This window comes from Trematomus bernacchii, unplaced genomic scaffold (assembly GCF_902827165.1).
Source record: "Trematomus bernacchii unplaced genomic scaffold, fTreBer1.1, whole genome shotgun sequence".
Lineage (NCBI taxonomy): Eukaryota > Metazoa > Chordata > Actinopteri > Perciformes > Nototheniidae > Trematomus > Trematomus bernacchii.
The window spans coordinates 19,080,651-19,107,488 of record NW_022987714.1 but is presented as its reverse complement, the minus strand read 5'-3'; the positions used below and the strand labels follow the sequence as shown (position 1 = coordinate 19,107,488).

General features: G+C 39.9%; 1 protein-coding gene and 1 pseudogene across 1 annotated transcript; one reads left to right on the top strand and one right to left on the bottom strand.

The window, feature by feature from the left end:
- LOC117491562 overlaps positions 1-18,331 on the bottom strand; it is a 33,904-nt pseudogene extending 15,573 nt beyond the window's left edge.
- A 369-nt stretch (positions 18,332-18,700) lies between these two features.
- On the top strand, positions 18,701-26,679 carry LOC117491532 (fucolectin-4-like). The gene is made up of 6 exons (XM_034141560.1): positions 18,701-18,818; positions 20,096-20,171; positions 22,670-22,952; positions 24,302-24,450; positions 25,028-25,307; positions 25,807-26,679. The coding sequence occupies exons 2-6, from the start codon at positions 20,108-20,110 to the stop codon at positions 25,958-25,960; spliced, it is 930 nt and encodes a 309-aa protein (XP_033997451.1). The 5' UTR covers positions 18,701-18,818; positions 20,096-20,107; the 3' UTR covers positions 25,961-26,679.
- The last annotated feature ends 159 nt before the right edge of the window (positions 26,680-26,838 follow it).

Sequence of the window (26,838 nt, the reverse complement as noted above, 5' to 3'; positions counted from 1 at the left end):
TTTTGTCAACTTAACTGAAGTATAAGTACAAATACTATGGTTTTAAAATACTCCTGAACTGAACATGTAGAATCATAAATCATGTGTTTTCATATATAAAAAGTAACTAGAAACTATGAAGGTTAACTAAATGTGGTGGAGTAAAACATACTAATACTAACAACATACTGATAATACTTTACTACAAGTGGAAATCTTCAAAACCTTACCAAAGTAAAAGTCTGTCAATATCCACTGCGTTTCCCCCAGTTGCACACTTAAGAATGAAGAGTAAAAGTAGTCATTGTGTGTAAAATGTTCCCTGTATGTTTTAGATTATTATTACTGCTGCTTTAATGTAGTTGTTACATTTTACTGCTGTAGATTACTATACCTGCACCAAGTGCCTTCTTAATCAGTTTGAATTGTAATGTATTATACTGTAGCAAACAAGAGGAAAACATTAGCCCATGTGTTACAGTTAACACGGTTGTATTTACTGTCAATTAATGACTGACATGTGTCTTTTGTGAACAGATTCCCGAGCTATAACCACCTGATGGCCTTCTGGTCTTTGATTGAGCCTTCAATTCATAAAATGGTTCGTGTTACAAGAGCGATATCAGCTGCCAAGAGGAATGAAGAAGTGGTTACACATGCACGTCCATCAACGGTAGGCTATGTTTCTTTTAACACACAATCTAAACACAAACTGAAGGGAAAATGTTTCTCCGACATTTCATTGCTTTTGTGTAGGCTAAAAGGCTAAAGTACTCAATCCTTTTTGAATACATCAGAGAACTAAAACAACTTCATGTTTTTCCCAGTGTGCTACACTCATGACATTAATATAGTAACCTTTTTTTGTTTTTATCTTCCAGAGACAGCTGCTTCAGCCAATTGACGAGTTCTTTCTTTTTCTATGCTTCCTGTCGGTGGGTTTGAAAGAGAGGGACCTTGCAAACCGCTTCAACGTACACCAGTCCACTGTGAGCCGCATCATTGCAACATGGACAAGTTTTCTTACAACTTTATTGGGGTCACAGTGCATCTGGCTTACACCTGCAGAAGTTCAAGCCCACCTCCCAGAGGCATTCAAAGATTTCCCAGACACACAGGTGATCCTGGATTGCACAGAGCTGAGGTGTCAAACACCATCCTCACTCCTCCTCCAAAGTGAAATGTATTCTACATACAAATCTCACTGCACCATGAAAGCCCTGGTTGGCATAGCCCCACATGGCGCAGTGACATTTGTTTCCAGTCTGTATGGTGGTTCTGTCAGCGACAAGGAGATTTTCAAACAATCTGGAATAGCTGCGTTGTTGACTGAAAACATGGCAGTGATGGTAGATAAGGGCTTCCTGATCAGCGATTGCTGCAAATGCAAGGTGTACTGCCCACCTTTTCTGTCACAGCAGAAGCAAATGCCAGCCTATCAGGTGAGGGAGACACAGGCCATTGCCAGACTGAGGGTTCATGTGGAGCGTGTCATTAGGAGGATAAAAGAGAACAAGCTTTTTGATGGTGTCATCCTCCTGTCCCATGCCTACAACATCAACCAACTGTTTGCAGTAGCATGTATGCTGTCAAACTATCAGAACAAAGCACTGGTCAAGAAATGGGTGAAATAAGACAAGATGATGGCAATCCCGTGTTGCCTAACACACGCTAGTGTTTTGTTTGAATAAATGGTAAATTGCAAATTACAATGTGTTGATTTCTTACAAATGCAATGATTTACTATTAATTACAAAAAATCACTTCACTTTATTGTCTTTTTAAATACAATTGTATATTTATTTACATATATGAAATGTGACAAACAATATATACAAAAACATGTGGGCAAGTGGGGTGTTGGTGGTGTGTCAGTGTGAAGTGTGGTGTACCGAGACGTCAAAGCAGGCATCTGATAGGACAGAACACTGCCCTCCTGCACCATCCCGAAGGCACTTTCCACAAGGGGCTTGTCAGGTCTCATGTTCATTGTGGTCACAAGCGGTCTGTCTTCAATGCTGAATGCTGAGTATGCCTCCGTAACTCTGAACAGGCAGGGATCTGGTAATGGCCCCACCATGCCTCTGTAGAATCCACTCCTACAAAGAATGGCAAAGACAATATAGCACATTAATGTGACAATAAAGGTAAGGAATACAGCACCAGAATAGCATTATGAATTTAAAAAAACACAGGAAACACAATTTTTCAGCTAAAATTACCTTACCTTTACCTTCTAGTCTGCACCATCCTATTTGGTACAGGCTTGGTGAAGACCATGGAGTTGATGGGCCCTGGCTTCACACCCTTAAGGAAAAGACAATTACTGTTAGTTGAGTCACTTTAAAACAAAAACTCTGTGAAAGAAGTATTTGAACCTTATTGAAATTACCATTGTTCGCGGCTTGTGCCATTGCTGTTCCGATTCAGTACAGCTATGCACAGGCGGCACAACTGGCATGTTCAGTTCGGTGTAGTGTGCCGTTTGGAACAGCAATGCTACTGTGTGATTGCACAAAACAGTTCCTGCAACACAGGAGCACGGGTTGTGCGTGAGCACCACTGGTGATGAATCACGAAGCGTTATCTAAAAAAGAGAGAAGAAATACTAGTGATTAGTAACCTCACTTGTGGTAAATGAGCCAGGAGGTTATGAGTAGAATTATTGGTTATTTTTACTGACCCATTATCCTAGAAGAAGCATGTATTCCTGAATGCTTAGTGTTACCCTCTAACCCTACAATACCACAATGAACCTTCTTTGGAAACTAAGATGCCTTGAAAATTGTATTAAAGCAGTTTTGACTATATATTTGAACCCCCAAACTTACACATCCATAATCAATGTAATAATATCTGACCAATCAGCTGTGATAAAGCAGGGAGAAGTAGGACACTGTTGAGATTCCCTTAAGGTAAACTAATGCTTAACTGAACTGAAACTCAATAAACAGGGGGGAACACAGTGTCAATGCTGCCTGCCTACACTCAAACTGTGTGCTGTCTCGCTCTTCCTCATTGACTTGTAGCACAAGGCTCTCACGCTGACCTGCCCTGTCAGCCTGTCTTTATTGGACACTGAATGAAGAAAAACAGAGCAACAGCGTTAGATCTATATTCACGTCAAAACATCTATGGCAACATTGCTTTACAAAAGCTGATACCATTATGCAGTGTGGCTAACAACAAGACAACCTTTAGTTGGCTAGGCTATAAGGCTATTAAACGATAGTATTTTTGAGTAAAATGGCTAATGTTTTAAAGAATTAACACCAGAAACAGTACATAGCGTTACCCAGAGCCCTATAGTAGTCTACTATAGTAGTAGTAGTAGTAGTAGTAGTAGTATAATAGTAGTTCTACTATAGGGCTCTGGCGTTACCTAGCTTTTGACAGCTGACGTTAGCGTAACCTGTAGCATAAGCTAGCTGGTTAGTACCTGTTACTCCAGTTACCTTCTTACCTTCATAGTTGTGTATATATGACGCAGCATATCATTTGAAGCCTTTATCGAGTTTGCTGGCTGGGGCTTTAGTCGTCCTGCAAATGCGATGAACATCGCTAATTTTCAATTTCGGGAGCTCTTGTAGACACCGGGTGTAGAACGTCGCCATTGTTGTTGTTGTACCGGAAACAGTTGGGCAGTACTACGCACAATGCGGAAATGACTGTGCATGTAGCCTATTAGGCTCTACCCAGCCAAGTAAGCTGCGGCCCCGACTTCTCCACGGTCACAACCGGGTGATAGGAAGTTGGGGTGCGATGGCTGTTAACCAAAGGCCGGTCAGGGGCAGTGTGGTGGGGCGATGTTGTGGGGCGACAGGGCGTTTATCCATCGGGGCTCCACCCACTGTACCCATAGAGTCCAGTAGAGGGCGGTGCCTGTGTGAGATAGAACGGTAGGGTTACGTATTGTAACCCTAGTTCTATAAGCACAGACGGAGCCCTCTACCTAGGGGCCCTCTCTTTGCTATGCCGCTCGCTGAAGTGGGTGTAGGATGACAGTCAGGAGGTGTAGCTGCCTTATATACTATGAGCCTGCATGCGCATTCAGGTAGGCTCGCCCTGATTGGCCGGCTACGTTTGTAGAACTTCAGTGTGTGAACGCTCGCGTATCATTCATGAGAGTAGTACCCATAGAGTCCAGTAGAGGGCTCCACCTGTGCTTATAGAACTAGGGTTACAATACGTAACCCACCGTTTTATAACAGAAGGGGAAGCTGCCTTTCATTTCTTAGTAATGAGAAAAGGGATGGAATTCACTAAGGGACAGAGTAACTGAGCAGACGCTACTGCATTGGAGGAAGCCAATCGAATAAAACTGATTTAGGAAAATGGAGGTGTGATTATGATAAGCTGTGTGCATATTTTTAACAATAACATAAAGGCTGTGAAAAGTGTTTCTTCTCACCTCTCCTTTTGTGGCTATTTCAGACCTGCAACACAGAACACAAAGAGATAATACACTTAACCTGTTAAGCCCTGAGCCTGTTTTTCAGGTCTCAGGCTCGAAAATGACATTCCCAGAACAAATGACCATATCTTCCCTTCTAAAAGGGTTAAATTAATAATCTTTTTTCTCAAAGTAATGATAAACCTGTGAGTTGGATGTAGAAAAGTCAGAATCAATATAGATGTTTTTTATTTTAAAGAAACTTCAGATTTTACATAGTAAAAAACTGTAAATTATAGTGTCCGTCCAAAAATTATTTTGTACTTATAGAGAAAACTACCCTTGGATGATGGTAAGGTAGACTACAAGCTTTAGGAATCCAAAGTACAACATATAATAAGTACCCTGTATCAAGATTGATGCAAAACAAGTGACATTTGACCTTTTTAGAGAGATTTAGCAAAAAGAAACCACTTCTGGGGTCATTTGGGTGGATTTTCCATATCTCTGGCCCCCCCTTGCTCGCTTTTGATGGTTGACACCTCTTTCTGACCGTTAGAGCCAATAGAATCGAAGGGGGAGTCCCCCACACACACTCATTGTGAAGAGAAAAGGTGGGGCCTTCGCGCATGTAATTTTCCATCAGAGTGAACCTATCTCTAGCTTTGACATCTGGAAACGGAAAAGCAGTTTTAATGCTTATGGATTATCAGAAATCATTTCAAAGGGACACAGACACATTGGATTAACCTGTGGATTAACTTCAGCAGCGTTTTTATCGTTTTAATGCCATTGAAGACCACTTTGGAGAGACTACAGAGCCAAGGTAAAAATGTTAGCATTTTTAGCTACCTCGCGTCACCTGTTTTGATGTCCGTTTTTGTTTATAACATTGCCATTTCGTATAATTCAGTGATAATGTGGGTGTCCAACGATTCTGTGTCACCTCACGATGTGAAACTATGTCATGGATGTAGAGAAGAGATAAATAATAAGGTTTTGTGAGTGATTTTCGGTGCAGTAAGGTGTTAGCATTTTTCGCTCGTTGCTAATTCAGAGGCTCAGTGTTAGCATTGTGGGTTTTATTTTGAAAAAAAAAAAAAAAAAGTCTGTTAGATGAGTTTCTTCCCGTTACATGGATATAAAGCATTCATAGTTTATTAAATGAACATGCCCTCAGACACTGTTTCCTGCAAGATGTTGTGGCAGTGCCCCGGTACCGGGGTCTCTCGGGCTTAACAGGTTAAATCCACTACATAAAATGTATGAAATCATATTAGGTTATTTTAGGTACATGTAAACAATGTAGCCTCATGAGGAGGTAATATTCTAAGAAAAGTCTTTAATAATGGTTGTGAATTAAAAAATAAATAAAAAGGTTTTCTTAAATGTAGACGTTTATTTCTCAGAGATCTGAGAGTTTGAATGTCAAAGAATATTCAAGTTATTTGTCTTACTATCACCACATTCACACAGAATTGTATACCCCTCCACTGGTTCTGTAATATTTTTTAAACCTACAATGGTCCTTATACACGGTTGTCTTAAAAATTGCAAATTCCTAATTCTTAAAAAAGGATATGTTAAGATATTGCTCGTTGTAAGCTTTGATAACATATTGTTACTCACTTATTTGGATTTTCCTGCTCGTAAATGAAAGTTAAATGAGCAACCAGGCCTCCAGACGCTCACCCTGCAGCCTCATCAGTCTCCGCCGGCTTCACAGACTTCCCTCCGTCCTTCAGGAACCAAACTATATCCTGGAAAGTCTGCAAAGGACTAATGGTTCCTCCTTCCTCCTGGCGAAACCTCAAATCATCTTCGTAATATCTATTAAACTATAGATCCTACATATCGACTGGACGTGGATTCTAAAAGTACAATATACACTTCTCGCTAGAAATCGAATCAAAAAGCATTTTAATGGCCAAACTATCCAACAATTTAGGATTTTACAGAGAGGGTTATTTGTGAATAAACGACCCTCTGTAATGTTTGCATTCAACGGGAGCACTAGAGGTCGAAAACTTTAAAACGTGATTATAGGTCGTATTAAGTGCTTGAACAAACGACATATTTGGTCATATGAGTTGGAGGACTTGTTGACTGGATCCCATGCTTTGTCAAATCGACTTATGTATTCTTGGCTTAGCGGGGGCAAGGTGTAATGAGATTAGACTACATAAAGAGCACTTCCTTAAATATCCCTTTTGAGTTTCCCTCAACAAAATAAAAATCATCTCCTCCTTTCTGGAAGGTTAAATATATACACATGTAAATCTGAGCTATGACTCCCCTGCAGGGCAAATTACATGTTTTTTTCAGTCGTTGACAGCGGTCTGTTCTACTGGAATTACAACGTGTCACATGTTCTGAATTGACCAATCAGAACTTTATTTTGCCTCCGTATTGTTTATGGTTGAATGTGGGTCGCAAAAACATTTTTGATTCTTAAGTGGGCCCTGTGTTGAAAAAGGTTGGTAACCGCTGTACTACTGTATACTGCATGTGTGCAAAAAAGGCCTTAAACTGCACCCTGTGTATGAAAAGTGCACAAATAAAACTCCAATCAGAGCAGACTGGACTCTGGTTTCAGACAGAGGGTGAAAAGAGGTGCTGCAGCACAGGCAGTATGAGAGAAATAAAGAGCTTTTTTGAACATTAAAGCATGGAGACATGTCACAGTAGAGACACTACATACAAATATGAACCTGAGAATTAGCACAATAGGGCCCCTTTAACAAGAACTAAATGATGGCCACCTTAAGATGTTACTTTTGTGGGTCATATTTGTTTTGCTGCTTGTTTATCTGATTTCTGTCCAGAAGCTACAGGAACACTTACCCTCCAGGCGATGGCAGCGACCACCAGCATGTTGATGGGCAGCGGCAACGTTTTAAGGTATTTTAAAGGGGTATGAGGGACGGAGAGACACCGTAAGTTAAGACAACTCAAAATCTTGACTGTAAACTACACAGTCACAACATGCAACCACAACATGAGCAGGGTCCAGTTTGTAAAATAATTTAAATCAAAATGAGCTGCCAGCTTTCTATTTCCTTTTCAATTCAAAGCACAGATCTGTTTCCCTGTGCTCTGATGCCTGCTGTACATATCAGACACTTTGATATAAAACAGCAGGTTTATTCTGATAAAAATAAATGTTTTTCACACCAATCCACCTCAAATTTATCTCAGAGAACACTTTAGCACACAAAGTCACAAGGAGGAGTATTTGTTAATCTTGTTGAGGACCAGATTTTGGTAAAAACAAACTTTACCTCTAACTCCAGGAAGTCAAACTCTGCAGCACACGTGTACATCAGAGTGTGGAAGTCTTTGTAGCTCGTGAACTTAGACTTTATCAGTCCACTGATGTGCGCCTGGAAGACACACAAAAAAGAGACATATTACAGACATGTTTTTGTATCTTTTCATTAAAAAAAACTTTCTTTCATGAATTTAAATGTGTGAATGCATTTGAAATTGTTGTTGATTTAATTCCAACATTTTCTGATGTCAGCATGAAACTATAAGACACTTTATATTAAGCTGTTAGCTCTCAGAAAGCCAATCCTAACCTCTGCAGCTGGGTTTTCAATTGTGGGTTGACTATATCATCCTAATTTTTGACGGTACATGTTTCAGATTTGCCTTTATTAAGCATTTAACGGTACGTGAACTGATAGAGCAATTTGAGGCAAAACAAAGAAAGAGGAGAGGGATATATTTGAAATAACATCTGTGAATTTGACAGATTAAAAAAGGTAGATGTCTGAGAAAAAAACTTGAATATTCTCGGAGAATAATAACAAAAAAAATATTTTTTCTAAAATACTAGAAAACTGGATGAATCTTTAATCTCTGTGAATATCGGAGATATTCTAAGCAATAAAACCATTTTAAGTCATTACTATTTTTTTATTAAGTTATGAAATGATCAGGTATATATTCTACTGTCAACCATATTCAAATATTAGCATTAGTTCTTGCCACATGACTTTTTTTAAGGTAAAGTTGCTGCAGCTTACATCATCTGAGGCGCAGTGGACCGTGTACAGCAGGAATTTGAGCAGAACTGTGGAGCCGACCCAAGCCAAGCCCTGCATGACCTGAGGAGGGAGAGGAGACACACACTGACAGGCTGACACATACACACACACGCACACACACACACACACACACACACACACACACACACACACACACACACACACACACACACACACACACACACACACACACACACAACTCAGGACAGCAACCTGTAATTAAAGCCGTAAAGTGCTGTAGAGTTGGGAACGACCAAAGAGGGCTGTGAACTGTTCAAACATTTAACATTGTTTAGCTTTATTGTTCATTTAAATGAGAAACAAACTAACTGAAATTCATAATTTGAAAAATGATTGATTCCAAAATAATATGCTACAGTACAGTACAAGTACTTCTGGTTTTCAGTCACTCTAATGGCCGGTCAGTGCTTTGGTCAGACGGAAATATCTTAACTACTCCCAGATGTATTTTGGTGAAATTTGCTCCAGCCCAGTCTCATAAGATAGCTTCAAATACCAAGGCTTCGTCATGTCCTCTACCAATGCTCAAGGCACCCTTTAGTAGGGGACACATTGTGTTTTCAAGTAACTGCACCAATTAGACGCTCAGAGCAAGTGCTGGTGGTGACGTAGAATAAGGGGGGAAAAAACAACACAGGAGTTTTACCCAAGAGACTGCGGTTTGTGTCCCATGCAGGGGCGGACTGGCCATCTGTGTGTTCTGGAGAATCACAAAACGGCCGGCTCGGTTCGCTGACGGCCGGCACCGCGACAGAGGTCCACAGTTTTGCCGCAGCGGGGCTCAACAAAGTCATTTCTGCTTCTTCTGCCAGGTGTGCTGTGATCACAAGTATCCCTGCCGGTGGTGCCGGTGCGTTTGATTGAAAGGGGTCAACATAGTCATCCCAGGACTGGAGGAGTTCCTGAGTCTGTGTGAGGTGGAGGTGTACGGCTCTCGTCTGGATTAAGTGAAGAACTGGAGAAGTTCACAATGCAAAAGAAAACCAAAAATCACTTCTTTCTAAAATAATCTCGATTACATTTTGAGAATGTTTAGAGCCCTACTTGCTTACATATTATACCAGTATACCGGTATTCAACAAAAATGAAACGAGGTCCAGTTAGAGACAATCTCCCCATGCAAAGGTCCGGAACATCAAAATGTCTATCTTGCTTTATGAATTAGTGTGATATATATTGAAGTAGCTTGTAGCTTTATCAACGTCTGCATGTAATCAACAACTGCCTGCAGTCAAATAAAGAAAGTACAATTCATAAACAACAATATTTATTGTCAATTAACATTGAACTATACAGATATACAGTAAATACTGTGGATATGTGTAATGTTCCTCTCTGGCTGCATTTAAAAATAAAATAGAGAAAATAAATAAAATTGCCTTTGAAAATGTGTGCATCTTAAAAGTGCTTGATTTTAGATAATTAAAATAAAGTGTAGCAGCAGCTTGAGTTTCCTTTTTTCTTTGTTAACCGTTTCACATCATGACTTAACAGTTTCAGCCGATTATAGAACAATATCAGTCTTTACACATCATAACAATTGAACAGTTTTAAAGTTTATCTTTCTGTCCCTCTTATATTGCAGTCCCTCACTCACTTTTTTGTGTTCAGTGCGAGAAATGAGCTCGAGCTTGTCCTGCCAGGAGTTTAAATCTGGGCTGAAATGGTGTCAGGGCCATTCTCATACACACATGCAGGTGCTCATTGGTTAGCCTCGGTTACCCTGACCTGGAACGATATTTAGTTTTGATCCTGGTGGACTGATCATATTGGGCTCTGAGACTGTTTGTTTGACCTCAGTTCTGACTTGAGAGGGAATGTTTGGTCAAACACTTTGTATTTTGTCTCATAGTGGCATTTCACATTGGCACTTTTAATGTCTTTCATTTTTTTAAAGCACGTTGAATTGCCTTGTGTTGAAAGGTGCTATATAAATAAACTTGCCTTGCCTTACTCCTCTACATTTATTTAATACCTTTAGTTATTTTACAGATGTGGATGAATGATGTGAAATATAATCAAGTGTTAAATCAGACTTTAGTTCCACCTGGAGTAAATTCACAAGCTACCCTGCAGTATACAAAGTCATTCAAACTAGCTGCACCTTTACCAGCTTTGATAACACTTTAATGATCAATCATTATAAAACATATCATATATATTATTCTGAAATGGACCAATCTGCACAATGACTACTATTACTTTTAGTACATTCATTATATTTTGAATGCAGGACTTTAACTGAAACAGAGTTTTCCTACACTCTGGTACTTTTACTCAAGTAGTATCATATAAACATATATTTCTCTTGCATTTGTAGCTATGACTATGAGACAATATACTGTATACATAATATATAATATATATATGTACATATATATATATTATATATATATATATTAGGGCTGTCAAGTTAACGCGCTAATAACAAAAAATTAACGCCACTAATTATTTCAACGCGATTAACGCATGTGTATTTTTTGTCCTCGGCCGCACCGTAGTTTCAGAGCGCATCAAGTTTAAAATACCATCTACAAGCTGATGCTGACAGCCCCGCTCCTGCCGCCCGCTTGTGGCAGACCACACTTCCACGCTCACCGGCAGGCCCGGACTGGCCATCGGGAGGACCGGGAGGGTGTGTGTATGTGTGGCGCGAGCGAGGCACACCTTACGTGTTGTTGTTGTTGTTAGCATCTGGTGCTAGCTAGCTGCGCTAACGGATATAAGGAGCTGTTTCAAAGAAAACAGAGGAGCGACATTTCGCCGACAACTGCGCCGAGCACTTGACTTTATGCAGGTAGCCAGACAGTGGGACATTGTACGAAAAGTCAGCACACTCAGCACGGATAGTGTGCGCAACATGATTGCAGCGTCCAGGCAGCTCCCGTTCGAGCATATATGCCTTGAGCTGCACATAGCTCCAACGATCCATCACAGTGGCCCGTTCTCATTTCATCAAATGTCCCTCCTCGACTCCTCGACTCCTCGGTCCTCCGGTAGTGACCCGGAAATGAATTTTAGCGCGCCATGTTGAAGGACATCTCATTTCTCAAAATGCACATCGAGGACCGAGCATCAAGCGTTGAGGAGGCTCTCTGGAGGAGCTATAACCGAGGATACACTGATGGGTCCTCCACGGTCCTCCACGGCTCCTTCGTGGATGCATTTCCGGCAACAGAGATGTTTCAAAGAGTCGCGACGCACGGCCGGACTGATCTCAGCCAATGACAGCTCTGCATGCATCCCCTGGATATTATTTTATTAAAGCTCCCATGGCATGCTTTTCCGGTTATTACCCGTCCCCTTGTGTGTTATGAAGGTTTTTATGCATGTAAACGGTGTGCAGAGTCAAAACCCTCAAAGTACACCCTGTAGCGAGTAAAACTCTAACACAGAAAATACCTCCCCAAAACGCCTCGTTGGAGATACGTCACTGCCCATTTGATTCTTCCGGGTACCGCCTGATGTCATGCGGTACCCGGAACGAAATGGACCAATCCCGAAGAGCTATGGCCACACCAGCAGCGGCGTGTTCCTCCAGAGGTTCGAAGAACCGGCATTTCACAGACGAAAGCTTCCAAAACATTGCCCAGTTTGAGGCCGGATATGCACAGCTTGTTTGGACCGTTTGGAGCAGGGGAAGATCCGGGTACACAACCTGTAAGTTTGCATTGTTTTTTGTGTATTTATCAAACAAGACTGTTTAAATGTGTAAACTGTGTTGGACTGCTAAGCCATTGACACAGTGCTAACTGTGCTAACTAAGTTGCTAGAGTTTCCATATATCAACTCTAATATCAGCAGATGGCCTTGCATACATGTATCTCATAGCAGGAGAATGTCTGCATTCACACACAAAATACCTATTGACAGTATACTCCGGGTGATTTGCCGTGCGGTCAGTCGCGAAACGTAATTACATTATAGCTGGCGTAGCGTGTATGCAACCGATCTAACACACGGAGCTAGAGCTAGGTTTGGTCGGAAAAACATTTTTGTGATGCTACGTTGCTAGCGTTTAAATATATCAACTACAATGTCAGCAGATGGCCTTACATGTTTGTCATGGCAGGAGAATGTCTGCAGTCACACACACGGAATACTCATACAGTATACTCCGGGTGATTTACCGTACATTGTGACAGTACATATACTGCATGTATAGCTAACGAGGCTAGCTGTATGCTAGCGCAAAACAATGTATTCATGCAAGTTCCATTGTATGACCGAACGTAGCAGAATACCCGTATACGATTGCAATTATAAACACGTTATTGCTAGCCTAATATGAACCACTAGCTTTTGTTCATAGTAGTTTTATTACACTGCATTATAGTTGCCTTTCCTCCAAGCTAACGTTCATATCGTGTTAGCTACCAAGGTAAACAAAGCTAGGTTAGCATATTAGCAGGCAAGCTGTTCATTACACTCCTACCACAACTACTACTAACGAATCTAAAACAACTAAGTTTCTCTAATATTTTGTGATTTGCATTTGATTTCGTCCAGCCAGATCCTGGCGGACAATCCATGACGGGGACGGGACTTCTACTACTACTGAGGCCTCGTGCTAAAAGGCACCGCACCGGCTGTGCGCAGGCAAGATGCGAGGAGGAATGGATGATATACCGTGTGTATATATGTATATTTATGTTCATTTTGTACATTTCTAAAAATAAAGTTTAATGGAAATACTTAGTAGGCCTATCCTTTCTTCCCTGAATTATTTGCCCCTATAACATATCATTCATATATAGCAAACCATGATTTGATTTCTCATCAAACAGTAGTAGTTTATTACAGGTAAAAATAACTTACTCTTTGTTATGACCGGCTCGTAGGCCACAACGGAAAGGCAAGGAGACATACACGAGTTTACAAAACCCCGGCACATTTATTGTGGTAAATGCAGAGATAGGTGGTCGAGGGGAGAGGATCGCTGAGTTCGTCCTTCTGCAGCCGCTTTGGAGAGAGACTCCGGGCCGCTGGGACTAATAGCACCGGCAACGGAGGTGTCCGTGATCGCGCTGATTACCCTCTTCAGCTCCACCCCACCGTAAGCCCTGCAACACACCTGCACAAAGGCCCTGGGGCCGTCACACTCTTCTATAACAACAGTTGTAGGTTCAGTTCGGTTAGTTAGTATAAAATATCCGCTGTACCGACGCCATTATTACACTGATGTTCCCCGAAAAAAGCGGGCGGAGCCTCTCTGGTGGTTGACTAATCAGAACAGACTGGCCGAGCTGACCAATCGGAGCACACTAGGCTCACAGGGAGGGGGGGGCAAGAGCTCCAACGAGTCGTTTAGTGGAGAGAGTGAATACTGCTGAATACACATGCTTGACAGAGATGCTGTATGCGAAACCAATGTGAGTTTGGAAAATTGCACAGTATAAATCTATTTTAGTATACCTCAACAATGTAATTATGATCAGTGGAAATGGCCATGACATGGGCCCTTTAACTGCTTTCATCGCGACGTGATGTTTACAGTGAGAACAGCTGTGAGGTCCGTGCAGAAAGCAGAGCAGTGTGTACAATATATATCACTCAGTATAACAGGCCTACTCTCTTTATTTGTATGCTTTAGTTTAGTAGATATCTACAAACAAAGTCGATATTTTTCTAAAACCATTTAGTGCTTCACATAATAAAATACACAACGGCTGTAGCCTGATTATGCTTTAGGAGCTGTAGGTGCGTGTGTGTAGTGTAGGTGTGTGTGGTACAGTGTGTGCGTAGATGCAGCAGACAGACAGGTCTCAGTTGGTTTGGTGTCCTCTGCTTACTTGTAATACTTGTAAATAAAACTTTTGGCCCGTCATTTATTTCCCTCATTGTAGCGACCAGAGAGGGGAGGGGGGGGGCATATATCCAGTCTCTGATAGTGTTACGTTATTATGAGAGTGCTCTGTTTGATTCTGAAATTGTATATATTTATATAAATATATACATATGTGTGTGTGTGTGTCTGTGTGTGTGTGTGTGTGTGTGTATGTCCGCATCTGTAGCCTGTTATTGTCTCATTATACCGCACTGTGAATGAATTAAAAGTAAATATATAAGTCGTCATAAACACATCTGTCCATCAGACAGAGGGCTGCTGTGCCTCCTGTCATCATTAATGGACGTCTCTTTAAAATGACCGCTCAGAGGAGAGGAGTTCTCATTTCTCTAACCGCCTGCTGCTTCCCCTCCTTTCTCCTCGGCTCCCCTCCTCGGCTCCTCCGCTCCAATCTCCTGTGGGCGGGACTAAGTCTCGAGGATAGGAGTCGAGGAGGGGAGTCGAGGAGGGACATTTGATGAAATGAGAACGGGCCAGTGTCTCCACATTCTCACACACACACACACACACACACACACACACACACACACACACACACACACACACACACACACACACACACACACACACACACTTTGTATTGTATTATTGTATGAGAGAGGTTCCAGGTTGAATTGAGGCGAATATTTGTAATGTTCAGAGGTTGTTGTGTTTAATATTCATGAGAATATTTGTCATTGTTCAAATGATAATAAACAAACATATAAAGCATATTTCTCCACTCATATGTTGATAAGAGTATTAAACACTTGAAAAATATCCCTCTAAGGTACATTTAGAACAGATAAAAAATGTGCGATTAATTTGCGATTAATCGCGATTAACTATTTGAATCGACTGACAGCCCTAATATATATATAATATATAATATATATATATGTCAATGTGATAAACTAAATACTAGTTAAATGAAACTGTTGGATCAGTGCAGTTATTTCTCTGAGATTAAAGCAATGGTTGCGCAAACCTGAATTTACGGGAATGTTTCATCAGTGTGTCCTTAGATAACTACTGGAACCTTGATCTGCTGACTGGAACTGGGCTCATGTGCGTGGGAGTATACTACATGGTATTAAGTGATTGGATGCTGATCATGATTTTTGACCAACCGATATGAAGTCCCTGAACGACTCAATGGAGCCGAGAGCCGCATTGGAGATTCTCTTGTAAACAATGGTGCTGGCAATCCCAGGTCATTTACAGCCTGTTTTGTTGGAACACGTTTGAGGAACAATTATTACGTTTTTCTCTATCAAGTTTACCCTGGTGCTAAATTTGTTTTTGGATAAAAAATGCCAACAAACGTGGTCATACCCCGATTTATAGTTAATTATTGACCGCCATATACACGGATATCCTTACATTGCCAAGAAATAGGATTGGAGCGGGAATACCCTTCATTTATGAATGATTCCTCCACTGTGTTCTGATCTGATCACAGAAATGGAAAAATACCAAGGTCGCCAAATTAAAGGCCTGATCGAGGGTCTTCAATTGTGATTCTGTGAAACTGCTGAGTTCCAGGTTGCCAACGGGATGGACAGCAGCTATGTTTATATAGGTGTCCCTGGAAGAAAGGAGTACCTGACCCTCTGTGAGGTGGAGGTGTTTGCCTCTGCACTGGATTAGCATTCAATGTAATGGATTTGCAAAGATGCTGTAATGTGTACACAAAGCATCCAAAATAAAATGTTAAATGTTGTTTGCATGGCGTCAATATTTACTGGTGGAGATTGCAACAACATTGCCCCAAATGACCCCCCCCAAAAAAAAAACCTCTGCCTTGACTTTTGCTTTTACATGGGACTTGTACACCTTCTGGGAATGTGCTTGTCTTGTGTCATAAGAAAATAACTGTTTTTTTGTTTCTATCAATCATTTAAGAACAGTGAAAGCAATGGTTCTGAAGGCAAGTTTTTTATTTTTTAAATACAGACAAAATAGACAAATATTATAAAAGACATCTGAAAGCTTTCTTACCCAAAGTTAGATCAGAAGATCAATCCCCATCATGTCTGTAAGAGTGGTATCTTGATAACTGAAGGGCCGCAGACAATATTAAAGTTCAAATCTGGAGGCCCAAACAAAGACCAGTTTCCTCTGTATGCCTGAGCCGTTTGTGTTTTTCTGTAGAAAGCATTAATAACAAGACTTCCTTTGGCAAAAAATACAATAAGAAAGAAAGATAACCTTTTTAAGGCCATACAGTTGTATTTCACAAAAAATGTGGGTATTTACAAAAAAGTTCTGACAAGGCACAGTTGGAGGCAGTCTACTTGTTTTGCCATAAAAAACACAACTCTCTCTGTCATTTTATAACTGGATTAGGAATAAAGTTTGCCTGTTTAAATGTAACTGTGAACACATCGCCATGTAAGAAATCCCAGCAAAGCGACACATTACATTACATTACATTACATTTAGCTGACGCTTTTATCCAAAGCGACTTACAATAAGTGCATTCGACCAACAAGATACAAACTTGAAGAAAACAGAATCATATAAGTACATCAGGTTTCATAGAGCTAAAACATTTCAAGTGCTATTCAACTGGCTTTAGATAAGCCAGTCCTTTATTAGTATATAAGTGCTTTGTTAGCAATTCTTTGTTAGTAATTATATCGCTCGAAGTGGAGTCGAAAGAGATGAGTTTTCAGTCTGCGCCGGAAGATGTGTAGGCTATCTGCTGTCCTGATTTCAATGGGGAGCTCATTCCACCATTTTGGAGCCAGGATAGCAAACCCACGTGTTTTTGCAGATGGGAACTTGGGTCCCCCTCGCAGTGCAGGTGCAGCGAGCCGTTTGGCTGATGCAGAGCGGAGTGCACGTGCTGGGGTCTATGGTTTAACCATGTCCTGGATGTAGGAAGGGCCAGATCCATTCACAGCATGGTACGCAAGTACCATTGTCTTGAAGTGGATTCTAGCAATAACTGGAAGCCAGTGAAGTGAGCAGAGGAGCGGTGTGGTGTGGGAAAATGTTGGAAGGTTGAAGACCAGACGAGCCGCTGCATTCTGGATGAGCTGCAGAGGTCGGATGGCACATGCAGGTAGACCAGCCAGGAGGGAGTTGCAGTAGTCTAGGCGTGAGATGACGAGAGCCTGGACCAGAAGCTGCGTCGCTTTCTGGGTCAGGAGGGGACGTATCCTCCTGATGTTGTAAAGCGTGTATCTGCAGCAGCGGGTTGTAGCAGCGATGTTTGCAGTGAAGGACAGTTTGTTATCTAGGGTCACACCCAGATTCCTTGCAGTCCGAATCGGGGAAACAATAGAGGTGCCGATATTGGACACAAACCAATACAGAAAACACATTCAATCTCCAATTCATCAGCACGTGTTCAGCGTTTGGAAATAAAACACTGCATAGACATTAAAACACTTATAAACATCTTTATCAAGTTGGCAACACGTGCATGCTGAGGCAACATGCTGCAAGGCACAGTTAGAGGTAGTCTACTTGTTTTGCCATAAAAAACACAACTCTTTCTGTCATTTTATAACTGGATTAGGAATAAAGTTTGCCTGCTGAAAGCTGAATGATATGCAGTAAAAATTGTATTTCAAAGCTTCCAAACATAGGAAGATAATTGTCCAAAGACTCTTTAAACACTGCTGGCCTCAAAAGAAACATTTCAACAACTTTTGAAAACTACAACTACAGAAAAATGTGGATTAATGAAGTTTAATATAATCAAGTGTTAAATCAGACTTTAGTTCCACCTGGAGTAAATCCACACGCTACCCTGCAGTATACAAAGTCATTCAAACTAGCTGCACCTTTACCAGCTTTGATAACACTTTCATGATCAATCATTATAAAACATATCATATATATTATTCTGAAATGGACCAATCTGCACAATTACTACTTTTACTGTCGCTACTTTCACTATATTTTGAAGCTAATACTTTTTCTACTTTTAATTGATAAATATTTTGAATGCAGGACTTTAACTGTAACAGAGTTTTCCTATACTGGTACTTCTACTTTTACTTAAATAGAAGATCCGAGTACTTTTCTCACCTCTGCACACGACATCATATAAACATATGTTTCTCTTGCATTTGTAGCTATGACACAATATATATAATATATATATATATATATATATATATATATATATATTTATATATATATATATATATATATATATATATAATATATATATATGTCAATGTGATAAACTAAATCCTAGTTAAATGAAACTGTTGGATCAGTGCAGTTATTTCTCTGAGATTAAAGCAATGGTTGCGCAAACCTGAATTTACGGGAATGTTTCATCAGTGTGTCGTTAGATAACTACTGGAACCTTGATCTGCTGACTGGAACTGGGCTCATGTGCGTGGGAGTATACTACATGGTATTAAGTGATTGGATGCTGATCATGATTATTGATCGACTTTGGGGGAAGATATCATACAAATAGCTCAGCTTTAAGGGTTATTATCTACAGACACTTCTTGAAGTAACTTCGACTCAGAGTTATTTTGTTGGGACAAACCCTCTATTCTCACTGGGAATCAGGGTAAGCATTTCAATTCTCATTCCTACTATTTTATTTTAAAATATTGTATGTTTCAAACATTTTGTAATAATATTAATGTTTGCAGTGGTAGAAGAAGTATTCGGCTCCTTTACTTAGGTAAAAGTACTAATACTGTAATGTAAATTACTCCATTGCAAGGAAAATACTGCATTGAGAATGGTACTTAAGTAAACGTTTTTAAGTATGATATATATTAAAAAAAACTCAAAATCCAAAAAGAATTCACATTTGAAAAGCTAGAACTGAAAAATACTTACACCCAAAAATGTATTAAACAATTAGTTAAAGTAAAAACAGAAATTCTGGTTAATAATCTGGGGAGATTTACTCCTAGGATCAAACCAGAGGTCACAAGTCTTGGTGTCGTATTAGATTCAGATCTAAGCTTCAGCTCTCACATTAGCAATGTAACAAAAACATATTTTTTCTTAGAAACATTGCTAAAGAAAAAAACATTCATAAATCAAAAAGATGTTGAGAAACTTATACTTGCCTACGTCTCAAACTGGATAGACTACTGTAATGCACTTTTCAGTGACCTCCCGTAAAAAACGACTGACAGACTTCAGCTCAACCAAAACTCTGCAGCTCTGCGGATAACCAGAACTAAGAAGAGAGAACACATTAGTCCAGTTTTAGAAGCTCTTTACTGGCTTCCTGTTTACTTTAGGATTGATTTGAAGGTCCTCCTCCTGACATATAAGGCCCTTAATGGGCAAGGACCTAGCTATATTACTAACTCCCTTGTCAGCCACAAGCCGTCAAGAACACTGCGTTCTTCTGCTGCTGGTTTGTTAGAGGTTCCCAGAAACAGCCGCAAAAAGACGTTTGGTGATGCAGCTTTCGTTAATTATGCCCCAAAGCTATGGAACAAAATACCTAGAGACATCAGGGATGCCTGCTCAGTGGAAGTCTTTGAAAATAAAAATACAATGTAGCCTTTTAGGAAGCAAACTCCTGCTCTCTGCTGCACTTTCTCAATGCACTCTGATGCATTTTGACCTGTCACCTGATTGTGTGTTGCACTATCCTCCTTTTAAAGGGGACCTATCATGCAAAATGCACTTTTTGATGTCTTTCATACATAAATATGTGTCCCCGGTGTGTCAGGGATGTTTTGTATCTTGCAGACAGGTTACGAAAAATCATTTATTTCAATACACTTAGATCTGATTTTCATTTCTTAAATGATGCCTTTCAGAAATAACAAAGAAATGTGTTTTATGTTAAATATATTATTTTAATGACTATCCTAGGTCTCATCCAGAATGATGAAACTCAGTGTTTTCCTTCTCATGCTCCTCATGGAGACGTGCTCAGTCTCCACTTATCGTGAGTATGAATTGTTTGTATAAGGCGTCTTCACTATAAAACATATCAGGGAAGTGAATGTAAGGCTGTCCGTTAGCAAGAAAAGCAGGTTTATACAAAGTAAGTTTCATTGTCTAGATCAGAGGTTCCCAACCTTTTTTGTCTCGTTTACCCCTTGAGCTGGTCTCCATTCTATAAGAGCCCCCTCACTCATCTGTGATGATGCGCCTACATTTTTTCTTTTTAAACCCTTTTCTAATCGTATTTAACCAAACTGCTCCTTAGTTGATAAGTCACCCTTAATACAAATGCATTTAATCTTGACCTTTACACTTATTCTAGCAGTTTCAACATCTTTTGTTAAGACTAGAGCTTTTAAAGAGACACTCGACCTTGCTTATCTTTCGTAAACTTTCACAACCCCTGGTTGGGAACCACTGGTCTAGATTATAGCTTTAGCTCCAAAAAAAAGAGTTATTTAATGCATGAAATATTGTAATCTCACTGCTCACATTAGATATATACTGTATGTTTTGCTGCTCCAATAACTAGTTATTGTTTTTGTGGTAATACTGTTTAAATGTAACTGTGAATGTTAAAAGCCCCTAATATGGGGAAAATATCAGACAAGGAAACAGAGACGTTGTTCGTTTGCTTCAAGTCTAATGTATTATGCACCAGTCACATGGTACACATAGCACACTGTATAATACAAAACATAGATTCTTGACATAAAACAAACACTAACAATGCATGTACTGCAAACATACATCCAATTTAACACACAAAATGTCCCTTTTTAAATGCACACTACAAACATACATATCCAAATTAACACACAAAATCCCCTTCTTGGAGCTAAACTGCACTATCATAGCTAGCGGCGCTAGCATAGCTAATGGCGCCAGAAAAGCTAGCATTCACAGCTACAACAATTACAGAACCCAGAAAAACCCTCCAAAAATACCCTCCAACAACTATCACACCAACAGTGTGCTTTTCACATTAATATTACACACAGTCAGTCTACATATATAACATTTATCACGGATGAACTCACCTAATATGGGGAAAATATCAGACAAGGAAACAGAGACGTTGTTCGTTTGCTTCAAGTCTAATGTATTATGCACCAGTGGCAAACAACAAGCGCCCTCTGCTGGACAGACCCGGAAGGTCATCAACCATGACTTGTCATATCTATTACATGAACACATCGACAGCAAAGCGACACATTACATTACATTTAGCTGACGCTTTTATCCAAAGCGACTTACAATAAGTGCATTCGACCAACAAGATACAAACTTGAAGAAAACAGAATCATACAAGTACATCAGGTTTCATAGAGCTAAAACATTTCAAGTGCTACTCAACTGGCTTTAGATAAGCCAGTCCTTTATTAGTATATAAGTGCTTTGTTAGCAATTCTTTGTTAGTAATTATATTACTCGAAGTGGAGTCGAAAGAGATGAGTTTTCAGTCTGCGCCGGAAGATGTGTAGGCTATCTGCTGTCCTGATTTCAATGGGGAGCTCATTCCACCATTTTGGAGCCAGGATAGCAAACCCACGTGTTTTTGCAGATGGGAACTTGGGTCCCCCTCGCAGTGCAGGTGCAGCGAGCCGTTTGGCTGATGCAGAGCGGAGTGCACGTGCTGGGGTCTATGGTTTAACCATGTCCTGGATGTAGGAAGGGCCAGAACCATTCACAGCATGGTACGCAAGTACCATTGTCTTGAAGTGGATTCTAGCAATAACTGGAAGCCAGTGAAGTGAGCGGAGGAGCGGCGTGGTGTGGGAAAATGTTGGAAGGTTGAAGACCAGACGAGCCGCTGCATTCTGGATGAGCTGCAGAGGTCGGATGGCACATGCAGGTAGACCAGCCAGGAGGGAGTTGCAGTAGTCTAGGCGTGAGATGACGAGAGCCTGGACCAGAAGCTGCGTCGCTTTCTGGGTCAGGAGGGGACGTATCCTCCTGATGTTGTAAAGAGTGTATCTGCAGCAGCGGGTTGTTGCAGCGATGTTTGCAGTGAAGGACAGTTTGTTATCTAGGGTCACACCCAGATTCCTTGCAGTCCGAATCGGGGAAACAATAGAGGTGCCGATATTGGACACAAACCAATACAGAAAACACATTCAATCTCCAATTCATCAGCACGTGTTCAGCGTTTGGAAATAAAACACTGCATAGACATTAAAACACTTATAAACATCTGTATCAAGTTGGCAACACGTGCATGCTGAGGCAACATGCTGCAAATTCAGAAAGCGTAATCCAACTCACAATGGAATAGTTTTTAATGATCACCGTTCACAGTTCTAACATCAAGTCATCATTTACTTTTTGAGAAACGTGCAGCATTTCTCTGTTTGTAATTTGTGTTTTTTCTATTTTCTGTTTTCTTTAGTTGTTGTGCGTTGAATATTCAGGACCAGTTATCTGTTGGAATACTAATGTAGCTTAAACCATTTTCCAATGTGTGTATTATAATTATATATTCAACTGTCTCTTTTCTAGAAAATGTGGCGTTGCGTGGAAAAGCAACCCAATCAAACTGTTATGAGCAAGCTTTTGGAGCTGCCAGCAACGCTATTGATGGAAACCGTGATCCTTACTTCCCTTCTGGATCGTGCAGCCACACTGATGAATCAAGCAACCCCTGGTGGAGAGTGGACCTGCTGGAGCCCTACATCGTCACTTCCGTCATCATCGCCAACAGAGCAGAAAATTCAGAAATGCTTTTGGGGGCACAGATCCACATCGGCAACTCTTTAGACAACAATGGTGCAACAAATCCAGTGTAAGACATTTCCTGCACACATTTTATTCATTTGTTTTGTGTAACTGTCTGAGCATTTTGTTTATCTTCTCCTCTCCCCTGTTAATTGCGCACCACCAGTAGACAGAGGTGTATTAAGATGCTTTACTTGAGTAAAAGTACAGATACCCTAGTTTCAAAATATTTCATTACAAGGAAAAGTCCTGCATTCAAAATGTTTCTTAAAGGGGACCTATCATGCAAAATGCACTTTTGTACGTCTTTTATACATGAATATGTGTCCCCAGTGTTCCAGGGAACTCACCAAGTGTCAGAAAACACAACCCTCTCTATTTTCCTCCATACCCAAATCTCTAAAAAAGGGGCTGCAACGGATCTGATAAAAACTGATCCAGATTTGAACACTGTCCTGACGTCAGGACGGTGGCGCTACGGCTATTGGGCCAACTCCACCAATCAGGAGGAGACAGCCACGGCATTGCCGTTTGAAAGCGCTGGAGACGCTGTAGTACATATGCCAGGCCTCTAGATGGTGCTCTAGATGGTGCTGTTGCTCACAGAATCAACCCTTGCAAAAACAGAGCTAACATTTTTCAAATTGAGCGAAATGAGGCATGGCTAAAATGCATGATCTGTTTGGTATTTTGAAAAAAAAAAAGTATAAATATGCCTTATATAGGTATGGCCCTACACTATATTATTCAAATATAGCATGTTATGCTGTTATTTGACATATTCAAATCAACTCACTTGACTTTAAGTAAAAGTACAAAAGTATTATCAGCAAAATGTACTTAATGATTAAATGTACATATGTATGTGACATTTCTAGATATATTCATGCATTAAGAAGCATTTTACAAGTTTAATTTTATTTATATGATTTGACTGTTTTGTGACTTAAAGAGTTCGTCCCCTAGTTTAATTGTTAGAGATACATTTAGTTAAAAGTAGCTAAAGCTGTTAAATGAATGTACTGGAATAAAATTACATTATTTCCGTATTGAAATGTAGAGGAATAGGAGTAGAAAGTAGAATTAAATGGAAATACTCAAGTTAAGTACCTCAAAATTGTAAATGTACTACCCACCTCTGCCAGTAGATTCTCATAGAAACTGTTCCTAAATGTTTCAACCATGTCATTTTACTTATTTGCTTATCAGAAATATAGGCAATGCTGAAGTGCGTTAAACTTGCATCGTCTTTCATATCTCGCAGTGGGTGCCCCACTGATTGCAAAAAGGAGTCAGATTGTATAGAAGTCTATGATGAAATTACCAGTTACATTTTATCTATCTGTTGAAGCCTTAGGGGTATAACATGTCATTCATGTTCTTCTTTCTTTCTCACTTTTGTTCTCTTTCTTTTAGGGTTTTTACAATTACTACAATAGAGTCATTGTACACTCTGACTCTCACTGATCGTGTGGAGGGACGCTATGTGACTGTGCGTATACCGAGTGATGGAAAGGTCCTTACCCTCTGTGAGGTGGAAGTCTACGGGTACCATGCCCCAACTGGTGAGGGTTTGGGATCTTACATAAATAATGTGTGATGAAAAGTCTATGAAAAATGTTCTTGCAACTCACTTGATGTATTACCGCTGGAAAGAGTGTAACTATTAGTTTATGATCTCAATTGTTTGTTTCAAGTCTTCTTCAATCCAGCATGATGTTCAAGTTGTAAAATATGGTCCCATTAATAGGAAAAAGAGAAAGGATGTACCAGCCTTTCATGTCACTTATGATTACTAAAACAGGTCTTATTTTATTTAATGTTTAATTTGCCAAAACTGACATTTAGTTAAACTTAGTGCAGTTGTAGTTATATATAACTTTAAATATAGACACAATATATTATAGACTACAGTATTATATTACTTTTATTCCTCTTTTCCAATAACAAATAACTGTATGGTAGTTATTTGTTTATACAGTATATGGTGGGGTTATCCCTTTTATGTCCTTCATCCTGACGGCAAATTAAATCAAATCTTTTGAGAGTCATGGTGAAACAGTATAATAAAAAACAATCTGCATCAGGAGTCATACATATTATTGATTTAACCTAAATCTTTGTTTTGTTTTTTTGTTGCAGAAGATAACCTGGCCATTCAAGGAAAAGCCGGACAGTCATCAGTGTATGGGTCTGGCCCTGCAGATAGAGCCATTGATGGGAATCGGTCCCCCTGGTGGAATGACGGTTCCTGCAGTCACACAAACAATGATATGAACCCCTGGTGGAGGCTGGCTCTGCCCAAAACACACAAAGTGTTTTCTGTTAAGATAACCAACCGAAATGAATGCGCCGAACGACTCAATGGAGCCGAGATCCGCATTGGAGATTCTCTTGAAAACAATGGTGCTGACAATCCCAGGTAACTTAGAGCCTGTCCTATTACAATACTAATATTAAAAAGTCACTAAATTGGTATTTTGTTGGAACACGTTTGAGGAACAATTATTCAGTTTTTCTCTCTCAAGTTTACCTGGTGCTACATTTTGGATTAAAAATCCTTACATTGCCAAGAAATAGGATTGGAGCGGGACTACCCTTCATTTATGAATGATTCCTGCAATGTGTTCTGATCTGATCACAGTAATTGACAAATACCAAGGTCGCCAAATTAAAGGCCTGATCGAGGGTCGTCAATTGTGATTCTGTGACATGATTTGAAAACATTTATTTAAACATTACTGAAATATAAATATTGTTCATTATCAAGCCCTAATTAAAGATCTGCAACCAACATTCTAACCAAGTAAAACGTAGAAACCTAATGACGCTTTGAGTGCATGTTGAACTTAAAATGAAAAGCCTATTACTTCAATAAACCCTTCCTGAGGTTAACGTAGTGATTTCTGCTTCTTCTACAGGTTTGCTGTAATCACCAGCATCCCGGCAGGTCAAACTGCTGAGTTCAAGGTTCCCAACGGGATGGACGGCCGCTATGTTTACATAGGTATCACTGGAAGACAGGAGTACCTGACCCTCTGTGAGGTGGAGGTTTTTGGCTCTGCACTGGATTAGCATTCAATGTAATGGATTTGCAAAGATGATGTAATGTGTACACAAAGCATCCAAAATCAAATGTGCACCTTAAATTGCATTGTTTGCATGACGTCAAGATTTACTGGTGGAGATTGCAACAAAAGTCTGCCTTGACTTTTGCTTTTACACAGGACTTGTACACCGTTTGGGAATGTGCTTGTTTGATGTCATAAGAAAATAACTGATTTTTTTTTTCTATCAATTATTAAAGAACAGTGAAAGCAATGGTTCTGAAGGCAGGTTTTTTATTGATTTAAATACAGACAAAATAGACAAATATTATAAAAGACATCTGAAAGCTTTCTTACCCAAAGTTAGATCAGAAGATCAATCCCCATCATGTCTGTAAGAGTGGTATCTTGATAACTGAAGGGCCGCAGACAATATTAAAGTTCAAACAACTAATGTATGTCTGGAGGCCCAAACAAAGACCAGTTTCCTCTGTATGCCTGAGCCGTTTGTGTTTTTCTGTAGAAAGCATTAATAACAAGACTTCCTTGCGCAAAAAATACAATAAGAAAGAAAGATAACCTTTTAAAGGCCATACAGTTGTATTTCACAAAAAATGTGGGTATTTACAAAAAGGTTCTGACAAGGCACAGTTAGAGGCAGTCTACTTGTTTTTGCCATAAAAAACACAACTCTCTCTGTCATTTTATAACTGGATAAGGAATAAAGTTTGCCTGCTGAAAGCTGAATGATATGCAGTAAAAATTGTATTTAAAAGCTTCCAAACATGGGAACATCATTTTCCAAAGACTCTTTAAACACTGCTGGCCTCTAAAGAAACATTTCAACAACTTTTGCATAAAAATACTTACACACAAATAAAATATAAAAATAGCGTACTACAGAAA